Genomic DNA, 20,587 nt, shown 5'->3' with positions numbered 1-20,587 from the left:
TTAATCTATATCTTTCTAAATATTCTGATAAGCGAAAAATCTAGAAATGAATTAAGCAAACAATTTCAATGGCCAAAATTCCCATCAGCTGCGATACCAGTGTTAACAAGTGTCTCACTAATCTGGTAATGAACAGCAGATCGAGGTTAAACATTAAGTGTTCAAGTTTTACAAGCAGGGGATGAGTCGAGTTTAGAATTGCTTCAGTGAATAGGAGTAGGGAAACTTTTAAGTCTGATTGGAGTGAAGGACAGTCTGAAGATTGGAAATTTCAACGATGAAACAATGTAAAAACAGGGAATCAAAGGATTGTATGAAACTAAAAACAAATGTTCTTGAAAACAAAGAGTAATAAGAAAGAAAAGTAAAAGAGAATGAAAATCAAATAATTGTTTAAAAGCGAGTTTTACAATTGTTACACGGATCCATGTAAAAATTCAATTATTCAACAATGAAATTCAATTGAGCGCACAAATGTCAGAATGATTGATGATTTGTTTGCTCAATTCGTTTTAAATTTGAATCCTGGATGATATTAACTGTTGCTTAAAATGGTTGAAATAAGCCAGTTTATTAAACTTTAAATTTATATCATTTTAAACCTGGAGGGAATGAATAAAATACTTAGTTGATTGAACATTCTATTAACTTAATTAACTGGTTAATAATTCTTGATATGATTTTCTGGATATCCTCAGACATTCAGAAAATATGATATTTCCATTTTATAATACAAGTCTAGTTATCATTCAATGAAACTGCATAATATTGATAACCAGATTAGTGCTAATATTATTATTGGATTGATAATATTAGTGGCTCATGTGAAAGTGTTGAAATAATCAATTAGCTGACGCAGATAAGTCACTAGATACAATTAAACACATACTCTTAAGATAATAATTCATGGTGTGGTATTTTTTAGCAAAGATGAAACAATGATGAAGACAAAAAATTGGTAAGATTTATTTTTTTCTGTTTCTTAATATTGGTCATGAATTTGTTTGATTAATATTTACATTCAAAGAAACACAACTGTTAACTTAATAACTATTCATCAGAGAATACAATTTCAAGAGAATCATCACTGTCGTAAAATGCTTCATCTGAGGAAGATAGTAGTTCATCGTCAATCATTGAGCTTTGTTTAGGGGGCAAATCTTTGATGGTTGGCTCCAAAAAACCGATGATTGATGTCAAAAAGTTCGGTGAAGATTGAGAAGTGTGAAAATTATTATTATTAGTTTTCTTGATCTGGTCAAATAACTCTTGAGATCGTCGAATTCGCAAATCTCTTTCCTCGGACCGAATCAGACTTTGCTCTCTTACAAAATTTATAGCTTCTTCAACACCAAGTTCCGCTGCTCTATGTAATAGGCTCATTCCTTTTGCTGGATCAGCTTGGATTGGTTTTTTACCGTAAAGGTAGATCAATGCTAAATTATAATGAGCTAAACTGTGGCCAAGATGGGCTGCATTTGTATAGTATTTTAATGCATTAGTATAGTTAGGTATTCCATTGATTGGATCATGTTGGCCAGATTCATAGACGATTCCTAAGTTGAACATCGCTTTGGCACTATTTGGACAAGACTTGAGTAAATTTATTGCTTCATCGACTCGCTTATTATACAAAAGCATTGATGCTTTAACATTTTTAAACTCATCAGCGAAAACGTCCATCTCATGTTTCATGTTTTGAAGAATCTTATCAATAACGTTATCGTCTATTAATTAAAAACAAGAAATAAGTAAATTAGATGCGAAATTCAACCACATTTATGTATCATTAACAGTTGCGTTACCTTTGATTGCATTTTTAGGTTTACTTTCGTTATTTTCACATGATGAAGATGAATCAGGTAGAATATGAAGAGGCAGTACATTTAACTGATTGTATGAATGAGATCTTATGTCAGGCAAATTTTTGTTCAAACCATCGAGAAATGAACATCTATTATCATGTGGTATGTTGAAGTTTGCACTTGTCTTGACGCGAATGCAGTCGGTATGACATTTTGTACCTATCAATACGAGACTTCCAAATATTCCAATGCTCTGAAATACCATTCGCTGGAAGTTGATGAAACTTTCGAGCCTGCATTGGTACGATTTCTCGTCTGGAGCACCTTTCTGTTGTTTATTATCATCATGATCACATCCATCATTATGGTTGAAGGTGATTTTCCTTGTTACAAAGGATCCAAAAGCTTTACGACTAGTTGCTCGTAAAAGTGTTAAAACCATCCTGTTACTTAAAGGATGGAAATTTTGATGGACTGATACTAACTAAAAAAAATAATTATTAGTTGAACTAAATAAATAGTAAATTATTGACATTGTAGAGAGTAGAACCAATTTAAAAGAAAAACATCTATCAAGTTCCAGAATGAAACAAACTCTTTACACAAATAATACATGACTTGACGTAATGTTTTTAGTAATACGTTACTATTAGTTACAAAAGTCGCGCTATATCCGAACTTTACATTGCAATTTTGAATTCGTTATTTCTTTGATTCTGTAGTTTATTTAAATCCATTACTCGACTAGAAATTAATTTCCGAGTCTATTGGTAATATGTGTTTCACATATTACAATTACAAAGTCAATCGCATTTGATTTATAATACAAATATTAATGCTTCTAGTTTTAAGCAGCTGGAACAAGTCAGTTAAAAATTTAATAAGAAATATGAAGATTGCAATTTAAGTTAAGACAATTGATACTCTCTTAGCATTTAATTAATCAATCTAGTTTTCACTAAAGGAATAAACACAAAAAATTTTCCTTTTGAGTTAAGAAAAAGACAACATTAACACAATTATGCACAAATTGACACAAATGGGCAAAAAACGGGTATAAATTATTTTCTTTATCAATTTAAGCTCTGTTGGTTTGTATAGACATGAAAACTGAATGCATTTGTGCGATTTACAAATTTCTCTGATGAACAGTTTTCGAGGAAATCGAGTTCAAAGTTGAAACTTCGACCACCTTTTGAACAATTTTGGAAGCAGATTTTTTATGAAATTCATTTCACTGATATTTTTGATGAGCAACCAGAAATTAACTCATTTTGAGAAATAAAATTTTCTTTTTCTGTGAAACAGATTAATTGGATTCTTTATTAAACTGATCACTTTCTATGACCGTAAGAGTTAGCGAGTTGAAGCTCATCATTTGTCCTTAAAAATGGTTTGTACACATAATGAATTATCTCTTGATTTTGGCCATTTGCCTTAAAACTTTGAGCCTCGATATTTCGAGAATGGTATAATCTACAATCATCATTCTTTTACCAAACATTGGATTTAATATGGGCTATAGCAGTATATGACTGAATACTCAATAAAATCAGAGCTGATTCATTCAATAATGAAGATCCTTCTAACACATTTAAGATTTGTGTTTGAGTAACCATTTAACTTTGTAAACTAAGAATCAAATCTGGCAGCTTAAGTGATACAATGAAATAATTTTTTTTTTGTAGGATCTTGAATGACCATATATTTCAATATATTTTTATAGCTCTTAACTCTTGATGATGAATTAGGCCAAAAACTTTCTAAATGCTCGAACCTCAAAATTTACTTACACCGTAATGCTTACTCCTCTTTCACTTGTATGTCAGGAGATGGCGCCAAGAGAATGAAAAGGCTTTTCTTCTTTGCCTTTTTTAAACCTGAAACTGAAACACCCAGATTCTGATTATTTGTAGTCATTGTATGGTGTTGATTGTATTCTAGCAAACATAAAGTTTACATTTAATGAAATTTTAATATTAGTTACGAGGATTTTGTTACTAATTTTTTCAGTGGATCAAAATTCAACAATGAAATACATGTACAAAGTGTAATATAAAGTATAACCTGATCTTCTGTGCTTATTTTCTAACTACAATTGTTTGCGGGTGGTTCTTACTTTTTTGTACCTGGAGGATAAGAGTAACCTCTTCGCTAGTTGGTGTATCTGTTATTGTCTACTTGATTGTGTGACACTCTCTGCTCCACCATGCTGAGCAGAATTCTGCCGTTATGCAATCATAATTATTACATTGAAAGGTATGTCCATTTGAAGCAACCAGTAATCTTTTTACTTTGTCTTATATTAACATTTTCTTTCTATCCATTTATTTTTTTCAGAGTAAAATTTGGTGTTCCTCTAGATCAAGTGTGCTGTATTCATAATGATATCCCTGGACCTTTATTGATACTCATATTGAAACTTAATAAGGAGGGGCCTTACAAAAAAGATGTCTTCAGAGCACCAGGTCATCAAGCTAATATGAAAAAGCTTATCCATTTCTTACAAACTGGACGTTTAGTAAATATAGACAATTTTAGTGTTTATACTATTGCATCTGTGTTGAAAAAATTTCTAAGGAAACTTCCTGGAGGAATTTTTGGCCATGAAGCTGAATCAAGACTCTTTGAAATAATCGAAAAGGAAGACACTGAGGAGAAAAGAGAAGAAATAAATCGTTTAATAACATCTCTACCGCCAGTACATCAACATTTATTAGTTCTTCTTTTTGGAACATTCAGAGCAATAGCTAGCACAAGTAAAAAAGCCAACACTGGGATGACAAGTGAAGCTTTAGGAGTCTCAGTTGCTCCGTCTTTCCTTCAAAGCTGTGTTTCCGATGGATGTAAAATAGCAAAAATGGAAGACGTCCACAGATATAAGGTAAACTGTGAAACCTTTCTTTCTAGGTCATTTACCTTTTCCCTCTTATATCTCAAAGCAAATTTTATGCAGCAGTTGAAAAATAAATCAAACCAAAGGGAAAAATTTTTGAGATATGTTTATACTGACTAGTACTAATGAGGTTTAAGTAAACATACAGATCTTTAGAACAATCAAATGTGTCACCCTCCAGTTTTGAGGATGAAAAGCTATTGTTCTTTACATTTATCTTATTTATCTTTTAATAATTTAATAATCATTTTCTCTAACAAAACCCATTTTACGTTGTTGAGTTGTACTGATTCCTCTTCCTCTTGTTGGTGTCTTTCGTTGAGTTACATGAGGAAACTTTCGTTCACCATTGCCACCCTTGTAGCCTCCTCTTCCAGCTCCATTTCCACGACCTTTAGTTTTACCTCTCCCATTGAAATTAGAGCCATAAACACCACCACCACCGCTATATCCAACTCCACTCGAAGATGATGCCTCGAAACCTCCATAACCAGAACCAAAAGCCTTACCTGATCCATGTGATACGAATCCTCCACCATATCCACTTTCAGGGTATCCTCCTCTGTATCTAACTCCTCGATCTCTAGGTCTATCTCCATATACTTCCGAGCGTCTGGAACTTTTCCTATTATAATAAGTGGTCGGTGATTCGTACGGCTTTTCACTTAAACACATCACAATAAATGTTGATAGAAACACGAGGAAAACTTTGAAATGCATTGAGTTGTTGTAGTTAGTTTAGATGCAATTTTTATGAATTTGCACTTTACCGAATTTTGTTTCAATGTGAAAAGAAATTGAACTCTTTAGTTTTTTACTGTGGTCACTTATTGACTCAACAAGCCTTTTATATCAAACAAATTAAGTAGCCGATTACTTTCTCACTCTATCATCTCTACTCTCTTCCTCATCAGAGAATGATGAGTATGATGAACAAGGAGATTAACTTTTTAAATTGATTAGTTAAGCTATGTACGTCCATTTAAGAGGCCATAGGCCAAACAAGTTTTCACTTTTCATTTCTGTCAATTAGATAATAATGAACGGGTTTCACCATTTTCACTGTTACTTGGCTATTACAAAACAGTATTATATAAGGTCATTTATCGATTTCATTTCATCTTCTCATTTGTCCCCTCCGTTCATCCTGCGATAATAACCTTAATTTCATCTTAATCTCACCACACTCCGGGTATTCTTTAAACACTGAATTCTTCTTTTTTCTTTAACTAGCCAATTGCTCAATTTGCATTCCTACCCGATGTATTAAGAAATCAAAAAATGTAATTGAAATTGCTTAGGGTATTCACCATTATATTTTATTCTTTTTGTGTTAAATTATGGACAATTTAAGTTACTAAACGGATTCTCTTTGCTCTCTCACCATGATTCTTGACAATTGATGTGCTTACTGAAAATTTGACAGATTCTGAACTTTTCCAAAAAGCAAAATATACTTACATCATCTTATTTATTGTCAGCAGCATTTAATATAAGCAATAATTTCTTTGGCTAATAACCACTAACTGATGATTCCATTAGCCTCATCATTTTTCTTCCTTGCCATCTTACTTTCTCTTTCCTCTTCCGCTATCTTGTCACTCAGCTGGTGAAATCATCACCATTACCATTATAAATTTTGATACATTTTGCTTTCCTCCTATTCAACAATGTATCATTCAATTGACTGATCAACTCTCTTCCTTATACATTCATATTTACATATATTTATTTATTATTAATACCTTTATCTTTTTTGTTATTTTTCAGGTCGCTACCATGATAATGAAATTCCTGATCGACAATTTTGGTGTATCTAACCTTTTTGGTCGAGAAAATTATGAGTATTATGCAAGGATTAGTGGAAGAGTCTTAAAAGTTGAAGAGAATTGGATTTTTGCCTTCAAATACCCTCCAGATTCTTTTGTATCTCGTAAGTATTAATTCACCCTTCGTTCCACTCCAATTGTCAATTCAGCTTGAGCATCATGAACAATACCATGAGGATGATATTTCTTGATTTTTTATACAGTTAAGGCCAAAAAACTGAGCATTACTTTTATATCATCATCGATCAAATCAGTGCTAAAAGTTAAGGTTAGAAAGAAGACAAAAAGAGCCAAATAAACTTAACTAAATTCAATAGCAAATTGAATAGAAAAAAAAGTTACCCAAGAATAACAGCAACACGCTCTGTTAACTCTTTCTTTCTCTTTTTATCTTCTCCATCTCTTGCCACGTAATGCCCATCTTGTAGATAACCCAAGAAACAAAAATTAGCCATTAACCCTCTAAAATGCCAAGTTTTTCTCGCTCTTTCCTTCATACTCTTCATCATTTTTATCTTCCAAATCCTCCTCAGTATCATGTTGATTTAACCAACAGTTGCCACTTTTTTTTAACTAATTTCATGAGTTAAATCAGATGAAGAGTATCTGGATGCTGATGATTAGAAAGATAAACATACGCTGAGTTGCATTGACTTTTACTGACCAATCCTTTAACTTTTCATCTTCAACATTCACTAATGTCTCTTCTTCTTACCTTTATCACTCCCGGTACAGCAATTTCATCATGTGAAGAATGTCAAAGTACACCTACTCTCTGTCCTTCCTCCGCATCCGAAGTTTCATCATCTGCTTGTAAAGCTGTTGACAAAGGAGCCATCCTAGCTGATGATGTTTATGCTCGTTTAAGCATGTCACTGGAGGAAAGTTTCTTCAAGGTATTCATAATTAACCATACCTTTTGAATCTCTTTCTTACTTCTCTTTCTCTGTCTCTGTCATCACCATCATCAACAAAAACAACGACCAAATTGCAATTATTTTGCATCTTCAGTTCCAAGTCATCATCGATTAAATTAACCAGCTCAAAAGTGCTTATGCAATAGGAAAACAATTTACTTTATGTCTCACCGTTGAGCTAACGAATATAATTGCTTGTCATTACGAGTCAATGAATAGGATTCAAGTTTACTTATGCAAATATCTATTCACCTAGCACATGCATTTATATTTAATTAGTATAGATTGGATGCCAATGAGTCTCAAATTATTGCAATGCAAATAAATTTTAAAAGCTCATTCCATTATAACCAGCAGTCAGGAATAGATTAATCTTTAGCTTTACAGCAAACACTCATGCACACACATTTATAAGATATAAGATTATAAGATAATTTTGTAACGAGATGATCTTACTCATGTATCCAGATATTTCATATCAACTTTTTAATTCTGACAAGCATTACAACTGTAGTAATAATAAAGATAACTATCGGTGATTAGTGAACATTAGTGATAATAAGTAATCAGTAAAAAACATTTTCAAGTGATCATAAGCATTAGCACTTTATCATTTTTCCTTTTTCTTCCTCCTCCCCCTCCTCCTTCCCTTCATCATCATCATTACCCATACTTGTTTTCTTACATGACTGACCTTTTCTTTTCTTTTCTTTTTTTCATGAATCCATTTTTTTCTTACCTCTTCATCACAAAAACGGTTACTTTTTTGGTGAATGACGAAAATAACTTGCTACCCAAAAATAAATAAATAAATAAATAATCAACAAAACAAGGTTAAAACGACCAAGTCAAACCCATCTACCGCAACAACATCACCAACCATAATCACCACATCATCACCCATCTATCACCATCACTATCCTCAACAATTAATGCATGAATCACAAGATATGCAAGAGGTAAGAAGGAAAACAAGAAAACAAGTTCATAAGGCGACGACTGGTACACATTTTACTTCATCATCACTATCATCACAATCATCATCACCTATCTTCTCTCAATCGTTTGCTTATTGACTCTCTCCATGAAATGATTAAGAAAAATGGCAATCTCTCTCTCTCCTTCTCTCACTCGTTAGCATTTGTTAAAGGTCCATGATTTTTTCATGATAAACATCTTAACCATCCTAACATGAAGTCCTTTGCCTGTGATTAGAATTTTGCAATTTTGGTTTATTCATTGCGGTGACCGAAATCTTTACAAGAGTACACATCGTTTCGCATTTTTCACCATCTCTTACCATTTTTTTGGCAACCGTCAAAGGTTGTGTGCTGTTATAGCAAAGGGAAAAGTAACCAAGAGAAAGACTATTTTCTGCTCCTTCTTCTTATCCGTATTTTCATCATCATCATCTTTCATTTCCTCTCTTTGCATCCCATTTATGGATAGAAAAAGAGAGTGAGATACAAACAAACAAACAAACAGCAATTGAAAGAGAAAATTTTCTCATTTTTGATCAAGTTTCCTTAATAATCTCACTTACAATTTCCTGATTTCATCAGAAAGCGAAACAAAACAAATAAGCTTGTCTTCATGATTTGCAATTAGTTTTATTTTTTAGCTTTCATTAATCAAACCAATCTTACCAATAGCTTCAGTAACATCACTTTTCAATTGAAAAACACACGTTCATTTCATTTATAACCGTTAACCGGCTCATTTAGATAATAATCTTTCCATTCACATGAGAGTTGCTCTCTATGTGTTGTTTAATGTTTATCATGTACCCTAGATTATATCCACTTGATATTATTCAGAGAAAGAGAAAAAGGAAAGAGGAATAAATGATGAGTTGAATTGAGAGAGAGCCTGAGTAAAGATACTGGTAAAGAAATTGAACAAAGGTGGATTTAAATTGGAAGAGGATGTTGCATTGTATTCACTTTAATCGCCCTCTTAAAATGACTGATGAGCCTTATTTAACGTTCCATTTAGCCATTTCTACTGATTCAACGCCCCGCTTAGCCTCTATTGTTTTCAGTCGCACCTTGCTCTTCATCCTTCTGAATCTTCTGAATCTTCTTTTTTCTCCTCATCAATTTGATTTTTCTTTTTTGCTCTTTTTAATTTGAACCAAACTGACCTTTTATTGAAAGTTTATATCTACTATAGCTTCTTTCTTACTCAATTGATGAACCAGCTTATCATCTCTTTCTCTTCATCTTTCTTTTCCTCTTCTATTCACCATTTCGTTGCTCAATTTTGAACCTCTCATGTACACATTTTGGTGATTCCAGAGGGAAGGAGATAAGAGCTTTTAACAGCAAAAATCTATCCCTCTGTGAAGATGAAGTAAATGAATAGAGATGATAGGAAAGGAAAGAGGGGAGAGAGGAGAAAGGATAAGGAAGAAGGTGCTAAACTGAATAAACTGAGAAAAACAAAGATGAATCTTCAGGGCGTGTGTTTTACCATGTTTTTAGAGGGATTGGTTTATTATTAAAACTTGGTATATCTAATGATTCTTGTATAAGAAAACAGAAATTGGAATCATCATTATCCAGATGACTTGTTTTGTTGAGCTAATTTTGTCATCATGGGCAACATTTATCATTTTTTTCATTCATTTTTAGTGTCATTGTAATTGAACAATTTCTTATACTTTAAACTATTCTAATCCATCAACTATTTTGCTAGTTTGCTTATCAAAGTTCCTAAAACATTTTGCTAAAGAAATGAAACTTTTTTTTATTCAGAAAAAGAACCATTTTCACATGTTTTCTTATTTCATTCAAATAAACACAACTTAAATGTATGAGCTTTAAGAATGAATATTTTTTTTAATATTTTTCAAGACATTTCTCTTTCTTTTGTTTTAAAATATTACTTTGCTTATAATAAGCTTATTTTTCACATTTCACTATAAATTTTGCTTTAATTAAGCTATGTTAGGTTAATTCAGCAAACAATCCTGTTGGTAGACTATTGTATTCAGTTTGACTTCCAGATACATCACGACGAGCTTGGATGCCATCAATATGACCGACTAGCCAATAGGTTAATATTTCACCTTTGCCTTTCAGCTTAACAAAACCTCTTTCCTCGATCAAATAACCACCGAGTTTAGTTAAATGATTACGACATTGTGGACTTATATGAATTTTGAGTGCTTCACCATAAGACTCCATTCTTGAAGCTGTATTCACTGTATCACCAAATAGACAGTATCGAGGCATAGTTGAACCAACAACACCAGCAACAACTGGACCTGTTAATGAGAAGTGATGAAAGAGAGATTTTTTTAATGTTTTGCTTTTTCGATAAAATTGTGATGATATTTCCTTTCACTAATGATTCAATCATGAAATTATTATATTCTCATCCTACTTTTTCTCTCTTTTTTTCTTCTTCTCTTCACAGCACGAAGATGACAGCTTAAACTTGGAGCAACTTCGTCAAGTTAATCGTTATGCAGAAAGTACAAAATCTTTATCATTTCTTCCAATTGTACACGAAAGACAAACCCAAAGGATGAAAACTCGTTCTGAATGGTTCCTAAATCCTGGTGAAATCGATGTTCCCAGTTCATCATCAAACCTTTCTAATCCTAATTCTCATTCACACCCGACTGCTCCTTCCTCTACAATTAAATCCAATAATAAAAACTGTGGGTCTGGTGGAGGAGTTATAAGACGAACTTCATCCAAAGAGAAAAGACTAGTTCGTCGAAGTTCTTCCAAAAAAGATAAAGAAAATGGAAACAAAAGTGGACCCTCAAGTTTAATCTGTGATTCAACCTCCCCAACAACAAGCGTACTCAGTGGACCAACAACCGGGTCATCAACAGGAGCATCATCATTACCATCTCATCCATCAATTTCATCACCCATTGCATGTACAGACATGGATGTTTCACCAACACTTGCATATAAACCAAGGATTTGATTCAATTTAATCATTTTTATACGCAAATACACACAACTCACACACTCACATTAAAAAAATGACTCGTATACCAAGCAACAATTGACATGACCTGAAACATCCATTTCATTGAAGCATTTTATTTCTACTCATACTCGTCATTTCCTTATCCAGTTCATTTACCACCACTACTGATCCACCTTTTCACCTTTGATAATCAACCTTCTGTCCAAGAGAAAAACAAAACAAAATTTTTGCAATTTTAATGAAACAAATCAACTTTGTATACGCGTTCACCTACAACAACACACCAACAAACTTACTCACTCACTCATTTCTCACAAAATTTGCGCTATTCACCAATCTTTTCAGTCCCTTTTGCACATTCTGCCCCCTTTTGCTACTGATGACTCAATCTCACTCACTTTTTTCTCTTGCTACATTTCTAAGCTTTTCTTACAAAATACGTTTGTTTTCTCCTTTTTAATACTTCTAATCTTTGAACGTTAAAGCTGCCTAACAACAGGAATCTGAGTTTCTACTTGGATCCAAAAAGATGCAACCAACAACGAGATAATCGGCAAAAGAAACTGAAAATTTGTCCATTTTGACCATTCAACTCTGAAGCTTTCACTGGTCCAGCTGTAATCTTCCAGCAACAAGCATAATCAACCTAAATTTGACGTGGAAATATCGACGTTGAAAAGGCTACCAATCCCGGTGTTAAAATCTGTGTTTCTTCGATGCTTTTTTCTACTCAACCAAGCGCCAAGCTACTCTTAATACACCATTTTCACTCCTGTTTTTTCATCTCAACAAAGTTAACTTTATCATAATTTTGTCAACAAATTTGGAAGTTGAGTTTGTACAAGACTTGACAAACCAATCAAAACATTAGCTCAAGAGAGAGAAAGAGGAAGAGAAACAAGAAAAACAATTAACATTTAAAAATACATCAACAAGCAAAAAATATGCTGTCTTCCCGTTTTGAGGAAAAATCCAATGAAAACAAAAGGAATCCATTTTTTGCGATTATCTGACAAGCAACTCGATTATAATTATAATCATAATTATACCACACAAAGCAAAGCAAAAAGATATTTAGCTCAATCAATTTCAACTCTGACAATTTCATGATTGTTATTTTTGCATCAATTTTCATGAGAAAACAAAACAAAGCAAGCTTACTAAACAAAATCTTTCAGTTTTTTTTACTTGGACATTGTTCTTAATTGACCATTTCAATTGGACAACTGTAAAAAAAGAGTGTAAAGGCATGAAAAATACAATTATAAACAACAAAAGCGCACCTTTTCCATGTCGCGCGCTCTTTAACCAATGCCAATAATAAAACAAGCGATTCAATGATCTTATTTTGAGCAGTTTCATTATTCAATTTAACTTTTTCATTATTATGTCACACATCAGAAACAATTTCACATTATATTGTAATATCTAAAGGCCTAAAGAAAATTAACCTACAATTTGGTAAATTCTGGTAATGTAATGTGAATTTTTGTGTGAAAATTCATGTAAACTAAAAACAAATTATGGTCATCATCATTAATCAAAATTGATTGATCGATATTTCAATTACTATCTTTTTTGGTGCTTTCAATTGAAAAGAAAGCTTAAAACCAAACAAATTTTCAATTTTTCTCTCTAATTCTCGCATTTACTATCAACTATTTGTAGGTCAATCTATCATAAAGTGTTAAGATTCTTGCTTCTCTTGTTCATTCATTTGCGCTGTTTTATTAATCATGTCAAGGTTAACAATTTGAGCAGAAAATCTATTTACGGCTGAATATTCATTGTTGTGTCCAGAAGTGATAGTTAAATTGAAAGAGTTTGTTTTAAAAACTGAACAATCAAAGAGTGAACAAGGTCTTTGGTTAATTGAAAATCTCAAGGTAAATTTGGACTTCTCTTTTTTTTCTTGGGAGGAAAATGGGGAAAAAGTAAGAAAAGTTGATTTACAATTCAACTGAAATAAGGAAAAGATGACAACTAAGATTGAAAGACAACATTAACATGTTATGATTAGCGATAATTGCAAACAGTTAACGGGTTTACTTGTTGATCAAGTTTAATCATCAGGGTTATTGATCATAATCGTTTTGTTTAATGTTACAATTTATCATTGATTTGATTTGTGAGTGAGCTTAAAACGACCCTGATAATGATCGGTAGTAACAATGATTATATCAATAATGGTTGAAACGTTGAACTTGTATTAAATTCAAAGCTGATTGTTTCCAAAATAGAAGCAATTGTAATATGAAACTATTAATTGTCAATACAAATGGCAAGATTGTCATTTCAGGAAGTCATCATTTCTTTTTCAATCTTTTTACGATTACTTTGAAAATCGATTGAAAAACGGTCAACAGAATGGAATAGAGTCTGAAATTGATTATTAAGCAAAGTTTTCATGATAACATTTCATCCAATTTTTGTTTTAATAATAGACTGGAAAGATTGAAGTTGACCATAAAAATGAAAGGTAATGCAATTACAGTTAAATGGTATTTAGCTTTGCTTGAATAATTTTTCATTTCAGGTTGAATTAAAATTTGATAAGCGATTGATTTCAAACTATTAGCTTCTCCAATAATCAATTGTTGAAATTTGGTTGACCATGAATAATGGTGAAGCTCGGAAAATGAAGAAAAATCATTTGAAATGAATCGCTTCAAAGAAATACTTGTTGATGTTGTTTCTGCTGTTGATTATTTTCACCATGTTTTGTGCCTCTTCTTCAATCAAAATAAATGAAATAATCAATAGTTGAATCATTTGTGTCTCTCAATTAACATTAGTAATTCAATTTTGCAAGTCAATTTTCATTATTGTCTATCTTGTTTACATGGAGATGAAAGTTTCTTATTTTCAGTTGAAATGTTTTGCTTTTTTTGTTGCCTTCCCATGTTTGGTTGGTTAGTAACTGAAGTTACACATTGACTCAAGTAACTGGTTATATTTGATCAAGTCAACGGTGGTTAATTGATTGTAGAGCAGAGCATTAAATGCTTACTGTAATTGACCAAAGTATTTCCCTGTAGCTTTGAAATACTGAAATACTGTATATGGGAATGAACCATAAAAAAAGAGTTGCTCTAATCAAATGGTAATGAAGACAATAAATTATTTGATTGAGTAAAAAAGGTGATAACTTGTGAACATGTTGAACATGAGTTTCTCAGTGATTCAACATTTGATGAAAGAAATAAAACAAAATCATTAAATTATTTCTTCCAATGATTTGAATATTTAACTGTAATGGTTGCTCATTTAACAACGAGTTATACAATAAGGTTTTTGCGTGCAAAAAATAGCATTACTGGAATAACTCGAAACAAATTAATGCAAACAGTTTTCATGCTTTTACATGGTGTCAATATTTGCTGAGAGTTACTTTAAAAGGTGAGATTATCAGTTGTTATCCTTAAACTGAATAATTGGACAAGTGATGGGATAAATGAGCAACTTGAGATGACCCTAGTAACAGAGTTTCATCAAAATTGGTTTTTGTCAAGTATCAACTGAATCAGGCAAACAAGCAGTGAAATAAATATCTCAAGGAATAAGCCCGGAAGAGGTAAACAATTATCTTTTGTTTTGTTGTTTCACTTGTTCAAGTTGATCAGCTTTTTCAGTTGCTTTTTTTTCTTCATCATCAGCAAGTTGAAAAAGGTTGAAAAATTTAATAAAAAAACTAAAGATGAAGGTGATCATGTCAAAGTAAATGTTTAAAATGGTATAATATGATGAAGACTAAAGTGAAAAAGTCATCAAGATGAGTTGACAGATGATCAACAAGATTATTATCAGAATCCTTGAGGTAGATTGAAATATAAAAGGCAAACAAAGTTCAACAAAGTGATTGCCTCAAATTGATTGGTTGATTATTATAATGAATGGACTCTCCACTTGTGTGAGTGATGATAACTTTTTTTTATTGATAAGAGTGTTTACCATTTTAAACACAAATTCAAAAAGTAAAGTTAGATTGTCTTTAAGAAGATTAATCATTTTAAATTGGACACAAGATATCATCACAATTAGAGGGACAGATAAATGAAATGTATAGTTACCTGTATGAATGCCTATACGTAATTGAAGAGTTTCATCGGGCCTGTGATGGATTTTAAATGTTTTAACAGAATCCAACAATTCCAGAGCCATGGAAGCAATTTCGGAGGCATGTTTATCACCATTTCGGATGGGTAAACCACTAACTACCATGTAAGCATCACCAATTGTTTCCACTTTGTAAACATCGTAATTAGTGATTATGGAATCAAACAGAGTATACAAATCATTGAGAAAATTTACAACTTCCATGGGTGTTGATTCAGCTGACATTGCAGTAAAACCGACAATGTCACTGAAAAATATGGTAACCGCGTCAAATGATTCTGGACAGACACTTTCACCTCTAACTAATTGAGCAGCAACTGATTTAGGTAACATCCTATCTAAAAGGGATTCAGTTTTCTTCTTTTCTTCAGCTAATTGTTCAGTTCTTTCTTCAACCAATTCTTCCAAATTGTTAGCATATTTTTCCATCATTGCCATCATATTGTCCATAATGTTTGCTTTCAGACCAACACGCATCTTTTTAAGACGAGTACGGATTGTACGAAAATCTGGCCTTAAATCAGGATATTCAGACCAACAATCTTTCATTGTATTAATAATATACTCTTGACATTGTAAAATTACTAGATTAGGCCTGAAGGGTAAATCATCTGGTCCAGTTGGTTGTTGGGTTAATTTGGCAATGATGTCACTTGGTGTAAACTTGTTCTCTTCTGAATTGAGGTTAAATGGACCTTCTCGGACAATAATTTCGTGTAAAATAATTGCAAAAGCATAAACATCAGCTTTCTGTGTTCCCTTTACTTGAGGCTCTCTTAGTAACTCTGGTGCTGTATACAATAAATTACGGTAATAGTTGTCTGAGTTAACCATTGAGCCTTGATCAGCTGATTTTCGTAGCTGGTGTAAACCAAAATCTGTTACTTGAAGTACCCAACGAGATGTTATCAGACAATTGGTAGATTTCAAATTACCGTGAACTTTGATATCTGATTCGTGAAGGTAAATCATGGCTGAAATAAGGTCAAACACAAGAGAGGCAATAAACATGCAATCTAATTTGAAATTGGGATTTTCAAGAATATCTTGTAAGCTTCCTTTGGCACAATATTCTGTCACGATATAAACACAATTAGGTTCGATGTAAGCACCAATGAAAGGATTAATCTTATCGTGGTGAATTTCTTTCAATAATTTCATCTCCTTTTTTATCTCGCGTGGTAAGTCAATTGATTTACGACTGAACCTCAACTCCTTTACAGCGACAATTGTTCCTCGATAGATTGCAGTCTGAGTATAAGCTTGATGAAAAAGCCTTGATTCACCAGATACAACCGAACCAAGAGACGCTCGAGATGTGGATAGAGGACTTGATTCGTTGTAATATAGATTTAATTCACGTAACTGAATCTTCCAAAGTAAACCAGCAATTTCTTGTTCATACTTCCAATTTCGATAAGTTACTGCAGTGATCAGAAATGTTGTAATAAATAGACCAGCAAGTATTCCAGCAATTATCTCTCGCTGATTATTTTCCGGCCCTAAACACTTGGACCCATCGAATCCGCATGGTGGCTCATCAACAGGTGGTTTACCAGAAACCCAGGCAATTGCTTTATCTAATCGAAAGATTGTTTCATTGGTTGTTTCATCGTACTCAAATGAGCCCACTGGAAGCATAAGATGGTGAAAAGTTATGTTTCGAATGCCAGTCAAATTTACAACGGAATCGGCCTGAAGAAGGGATAATACTGTGTAGTTACCCTCAACATCACCATTTTCATCAATCAACATCCATGTTCCAGTAACCGATTGATATCTTTTTCTTCCAATTATTCTTTTGATCACTTCGGTTCCATTCCTGGGACACACTTTTTCAGCTAACATGGAGGCTACTGCTTCAGCGTACAACATAACAGCATCATAAAGATAAGAGGCAAAAATGGTGATGTGTTTCTTCATGTTAAGTCCGTCGAAAGGCCTAGGAAAATTGAAAGGTGGTTGTCCATTATAGAAGCGAACTTTGTCCTCAAAATCTGAATAGTCTTGGCCGCGAGGAGGAGAGGGAACAATTACCAGGAGAGATCGGGCCGCTTCCAAAGTTGCTCTAACATCATCTTTATTCATCTCACTTCGCCAGATATATTTATAGGAATGACTTTCTGAATAAGATTCAAAGTCAACATAGATAATCATGTATTCACCATTTTCGAGTAGATTTTTTATTCTCAAGACAAGAAGCATTTTAATGAGATCTCGGATGCCACCTAGAAAGACATAAATACGGGTACTTTTATGGGTTTCCTCGATTATGGAGAGAAATGGATTCTGGCAACAAGGCCTTTTATCTTCACAGCAGGAGAAAAAATTTTCAAAAGGCCTTTCAGAATTTATAGTGAAATCTACAGATGATGCGCGACGAGCTAAACTTTTAGCGACAATAGTGTACTGAGGTGTATTTTCATAAATGATGGAAAATTTCATCCATTTGTAATAACCGAGGAGAGCTATCACAGATCGAATCACTTGGGTGTCTGGTGGATAAGTTCGTGCAAAAGTTGAATAAAAATCTTTCCTGGAGACTTTAGAGTCAGCACATTTATAGCTGATCATTGGAAGTTTTAGAGAAGCTGCAATTGTTGCTTCAACATCGCATGAATCTTCTGGGCCGATAAAACCAATCACACCTTTAGACCATTGATAAAGCATGGCTGCCGTGCTTTGTAATGATTCTCCTAAAGTATCATTATAAATAAATTCGAGTCGAGTTCCATTGAGAAAGGTTGAATTGGAATTAATTTTTTCAATGGCATATGTAATGGCTCCAGAAATAACCAGTCCTTGACGTTTAGGATTTGCTCTGCCATAGATGTTGGTTAAGTATCCAATTTTAAGGACTGGTCCCACGGAACAATCAGTTTTCCAATCAAAACTCAGATTAGCTGGGCAACTATCGTTGGGCGATACACCGTTTAAAACAGCTCCTAAAGAATAAGGTGAAAAGGAAGATGACGATGGTGGTGACGATGAAGGTGAAGGTGAAGGTAAAGAGTGAGAGTTAGATGGTTCAGATGGCTGTAAAGATGATGTCGATGAGCTAAATGATGAAGATGGTAATGAAGATGAAGACAATAGGGCCGATCGTTGATGGTATAAGGAGTTGACATCATTATTATTAATTGGTTGATGAGGAATAAGATTGTTACTTGATCCAAATCTATTGGAAACCGTGATGGTTGATTGAACCGCTGGGAAATTTGTTAAGAGAAAAAGGAACAAGGTTAGGTTAGCAATAAGTAACCTGTTGTTGATTGCCTTCATTAAGTATCCATGGTTAAAGGCTGATTTCGAGTAATAGCGATTGGAAATTATCTTTGCTTGGTTTACATAAAAAAAGTCTTGTGAAGTTTGTAGGTTTCTTGAGTTGGTACATGAGGTGGCGGGAATGGTATTTATTACAGTAATGGCAGCTACAAGTCGATTTGATGAATTGCAACTTTTTTTCTGTTGACCGACGACAACGGAAACAACAGGGTTTGACAGCGGTTTTCTTTCTGTCAGGGCAGTTTCTTGAATTGGAGCAAAATTGCTTCTCATTGAAAACGTATTTGTTGATTCTGTTGAGGTTGTGGTTGCTAATGCTGTTGAAGATAACTCTGTTGATTCTGTTTTCAATGATACTGTGGAACTCACTTGTTGATTGTGATTGAAGTTTACTGATGGTTGGACACAGTTTGATACAATGGGTCCAGTAGTTGTAATCATCACTGATGACTGTTGATACTGTTGAGCTGGAATTGGTGAGGAAAGTTCCGGGGATAAGGTTGATTGAGTTGTCGTGAGGGCAAACATTTAAAGGCATCTTGAATTAGGTGAGTTATTAAATGAGGCAGAGGTGATGGTGGTGTTGATACCAATAGAACTTGTTGAAAGTATGATTAAGATGCTGATAAAACTAAAAATATAGTGACGCGTTGTCAAACTGATGTTGATTTGTTGAATATTAAACTTATAATAGTCGAAGATGGTAAATTCAACGTAATTAACATTTGACACTTTGAGTTGACCATTTGAAAGATATAAAACTATCAATGATGATGCACTTATGGGGTGAACCACTATCATTAAATTCCGAGGATGAATCGTTCAGATTGAGTTTGAAGTGAAGATTACGAGAAAAAGAGAAAGGCAGAAAGAGTGTGTGAGAGAGAGAAAAAATAATGGAAATAAATAACTATGATGAAAAGTTGAAAAGAGAAAATGAAAAGGTAACCCAAAGATGATAAATATCCATTAGTAAATCATGATAATGTTTGATAAGAGCTGAAAGAAGAACAGAATGATGTGCGATGATAAGCAAATAAACTGTTGATTTTCACACACTAAAATATACAGTATGAAACAACAGCATAAACAAAAGGCACTAACAAAAATAACAACAGCAGCAAATGTTGCAAAAAAAATGGGTAACCAAATGAACAAGATGAGGTAGTTGGAAGAGGATTAAACAATATTTATGCCAAAACAGATTGAAGATGAGGAAAGGTTGATCATGGAAGAATATATATTAACAGGTAAACAATCAAATAACCACAATGAAACATAAATACACAGGTAAGTACTTGATTGTGAAGGAAAAAAGGCGAAGAGCTGAAGGGAAAAAAAGAGAGAGGAGAAGAAAAAGTTGAATCTCAAAAACTTCTTCTCTCGTTCATGTGATATAAAAAAAGAGAAGCAGAAGACAAAAAAAGAAAGAGAGAGTTGGGGGAGGAATCAGGAAGAGAGTGAGAATGAGAGAGATAGCAAACTAAAGGGGGTAAAAGAAAGGAAAGTGAGAAGAGACAGTTTAAGGAGCGTTTCGTAAATGAAGTTTGTCACTCTGTCTTTCTTTCTTTCTCTTATTTCACGTCTTCTTCTGCTTTGAACTTTTGTTTCAAGGTTTGAGAAAATTAAATTGAAAACTGTAATAAGTTTGTTTCAAGTTTTCACTTCAACATTATCAATTAATTAGATTATTCTCAGCTCTTCATCTTTCCATTGTGCCATTTCAACCACAAATTAACTGTGTGCTTAATTATTCCGTCTAATAAATGTGATTTAATTCATTATTCT

General features: G+C 33.2%; 3 protein-coding genes across 3 annotated transcripts; 1 reads left to right on the top strand and 2 right to left on the bottom strand.

The window, feature by feature from the left end:
* Positions 1-942: 942 nt before the first annotated feature.
* On the bottom strand, positions 943-2,386 carry LOC107363667 (uncharacterized). Its single transcript, XM_015930930.3, has 2 exons — positions 1,806-2,386; positions 943-1,727 (listed from the first exon to the last, which is right to left on the bottom strand). Exons 1-2 carry the CDS (start codon positions 2,245-2,247, stop codon positions 1,051-1,053), a joined length of 1,119 nt encoding a protein of 372 aa, XP_015786416.1. The 5' UTR covers positions 2,248-2,386; the 3' UTR covers positions 943-1,050.
* A 1,326-nt stretch (positions 2,387-3,712) lies between these two features.
* LOC107363598 (uncharacterized) lies at positions 3,713-12,744 on the top strand. Its single transcript, XM_015930843.3, has 6 exons — positions 3,713-4,064; positions 4,146-4,689; positions 6,472-6,634; positions 7,266-7,426; positions 8,281-8,406; positions 10,868-12,744. The coding sequence occupies exons 1-6, from the start codon at positions 4,015-4,017 to the stop codon at positions 11,390-11,392; spliced, it is 1,569 nt and encodes a 522-aa protein (XP_015786329.1). The 5' UTR covers positions 3,713-4,014; the 3' UTR covers positions 11,393-12,744.
* Positions 10,263-20,423, bottom strand: LOC107363596 (receptor-type guanylate cyclase Gyc76C). The gene is made up of 2 exons (XM_015930842.3): positions 15,469-20,423; positions 10,263-10,715 (listed from the first exon to the last, which is right to left on the bottom strand). The coding sequence occupies exons 1-2, from the start codon at positions 19,325-19,327 to the stop codon at positions 10,396-10,398; spliced, it is 4,179 nt and encodes a 1,392-aa protein (XP_015786328.2). The 5' UTR covers positions 19,328-20,423; the 3' UTR covers positions 10,263-10,395.
* Between the last annotated feature and the right edge of the window lie 164 nt (positions 20,424-20,587).

The sequence above is a fragment of the Tetranychus urticae genome, chromosome 2, assembly GCF_039701765.1.
Source record: "Tetranychus urticae isolate SD_2017Ah chromosome 2, NJAU_TeUrti_SD_1.0, whole genome shotgun sequence".
In the NCBI taxonomy this organism is placed as follows: domain Eukaryota; kingdom Metazoa; phylum Arthropoda; class Arachnida; order Trombidiformes; family Tetranychidae; genus Tetranychus; species Tetranychus urticae.
The sequence above is the reverse complement of the archived record's forward strand: the minus strand, read 5'-3'. Positions and strand labels throughout refer to the sequence as shown.

Excerpts from the sequence above, each read along its gene's own strand:
- LOC107363598 (XM_015930843.3), top strand. The coding sequence starts at position 4,015 with ATGCTGAGCAGAATTCTGCCGTTATGCAATCATAATTATTACATTGAA. Across the intron at positions 4,690-6,471 it reads AAGACGTCCACAGATATAAG|GTCGCTACCATGATAATGAA; the intron begins GTAAACTGTGAA and ends GTTATTTTTCAG. Across the intron at positions 7,427-8,280 it reads TGGAGGAAAGTTTCTTCAAG|GTTAAAACGACCAAGTCAAA; the intron begins GTATTCATAATT and ends CAACAAAACAAG.
- LOC107363596 (XM_015930842.3), bottom strand. The coding sequence starts at position 19,327 with ATGTTTGCCCTCACGACAACTCAATCAACCTTATCCCCGGAACTTTCC. Across the intron at positions 10,716-15,468 it reads ACGTATAGGCATTCATACAG|GTCCAGTTGTTGCTGGTGTT; the intron begins GTAACTATACAT and ends TCTCATTAACAG.
- LOC107363667 (XM_015930930.3), bottom strand. The coding sequence starts at position 2,247 with ATGGTTTTAACACTTTTACGAGCAACTAGTCGTAAAGCTTTTGGATCC. Across the intron at positions 1,728-1,805 it reads ACCTAAAAATGCAATCAAAG|ACGATAACGTTATTGATAAG; the intron begins GTAACGCAACTG and ends TTTAATTAATAG.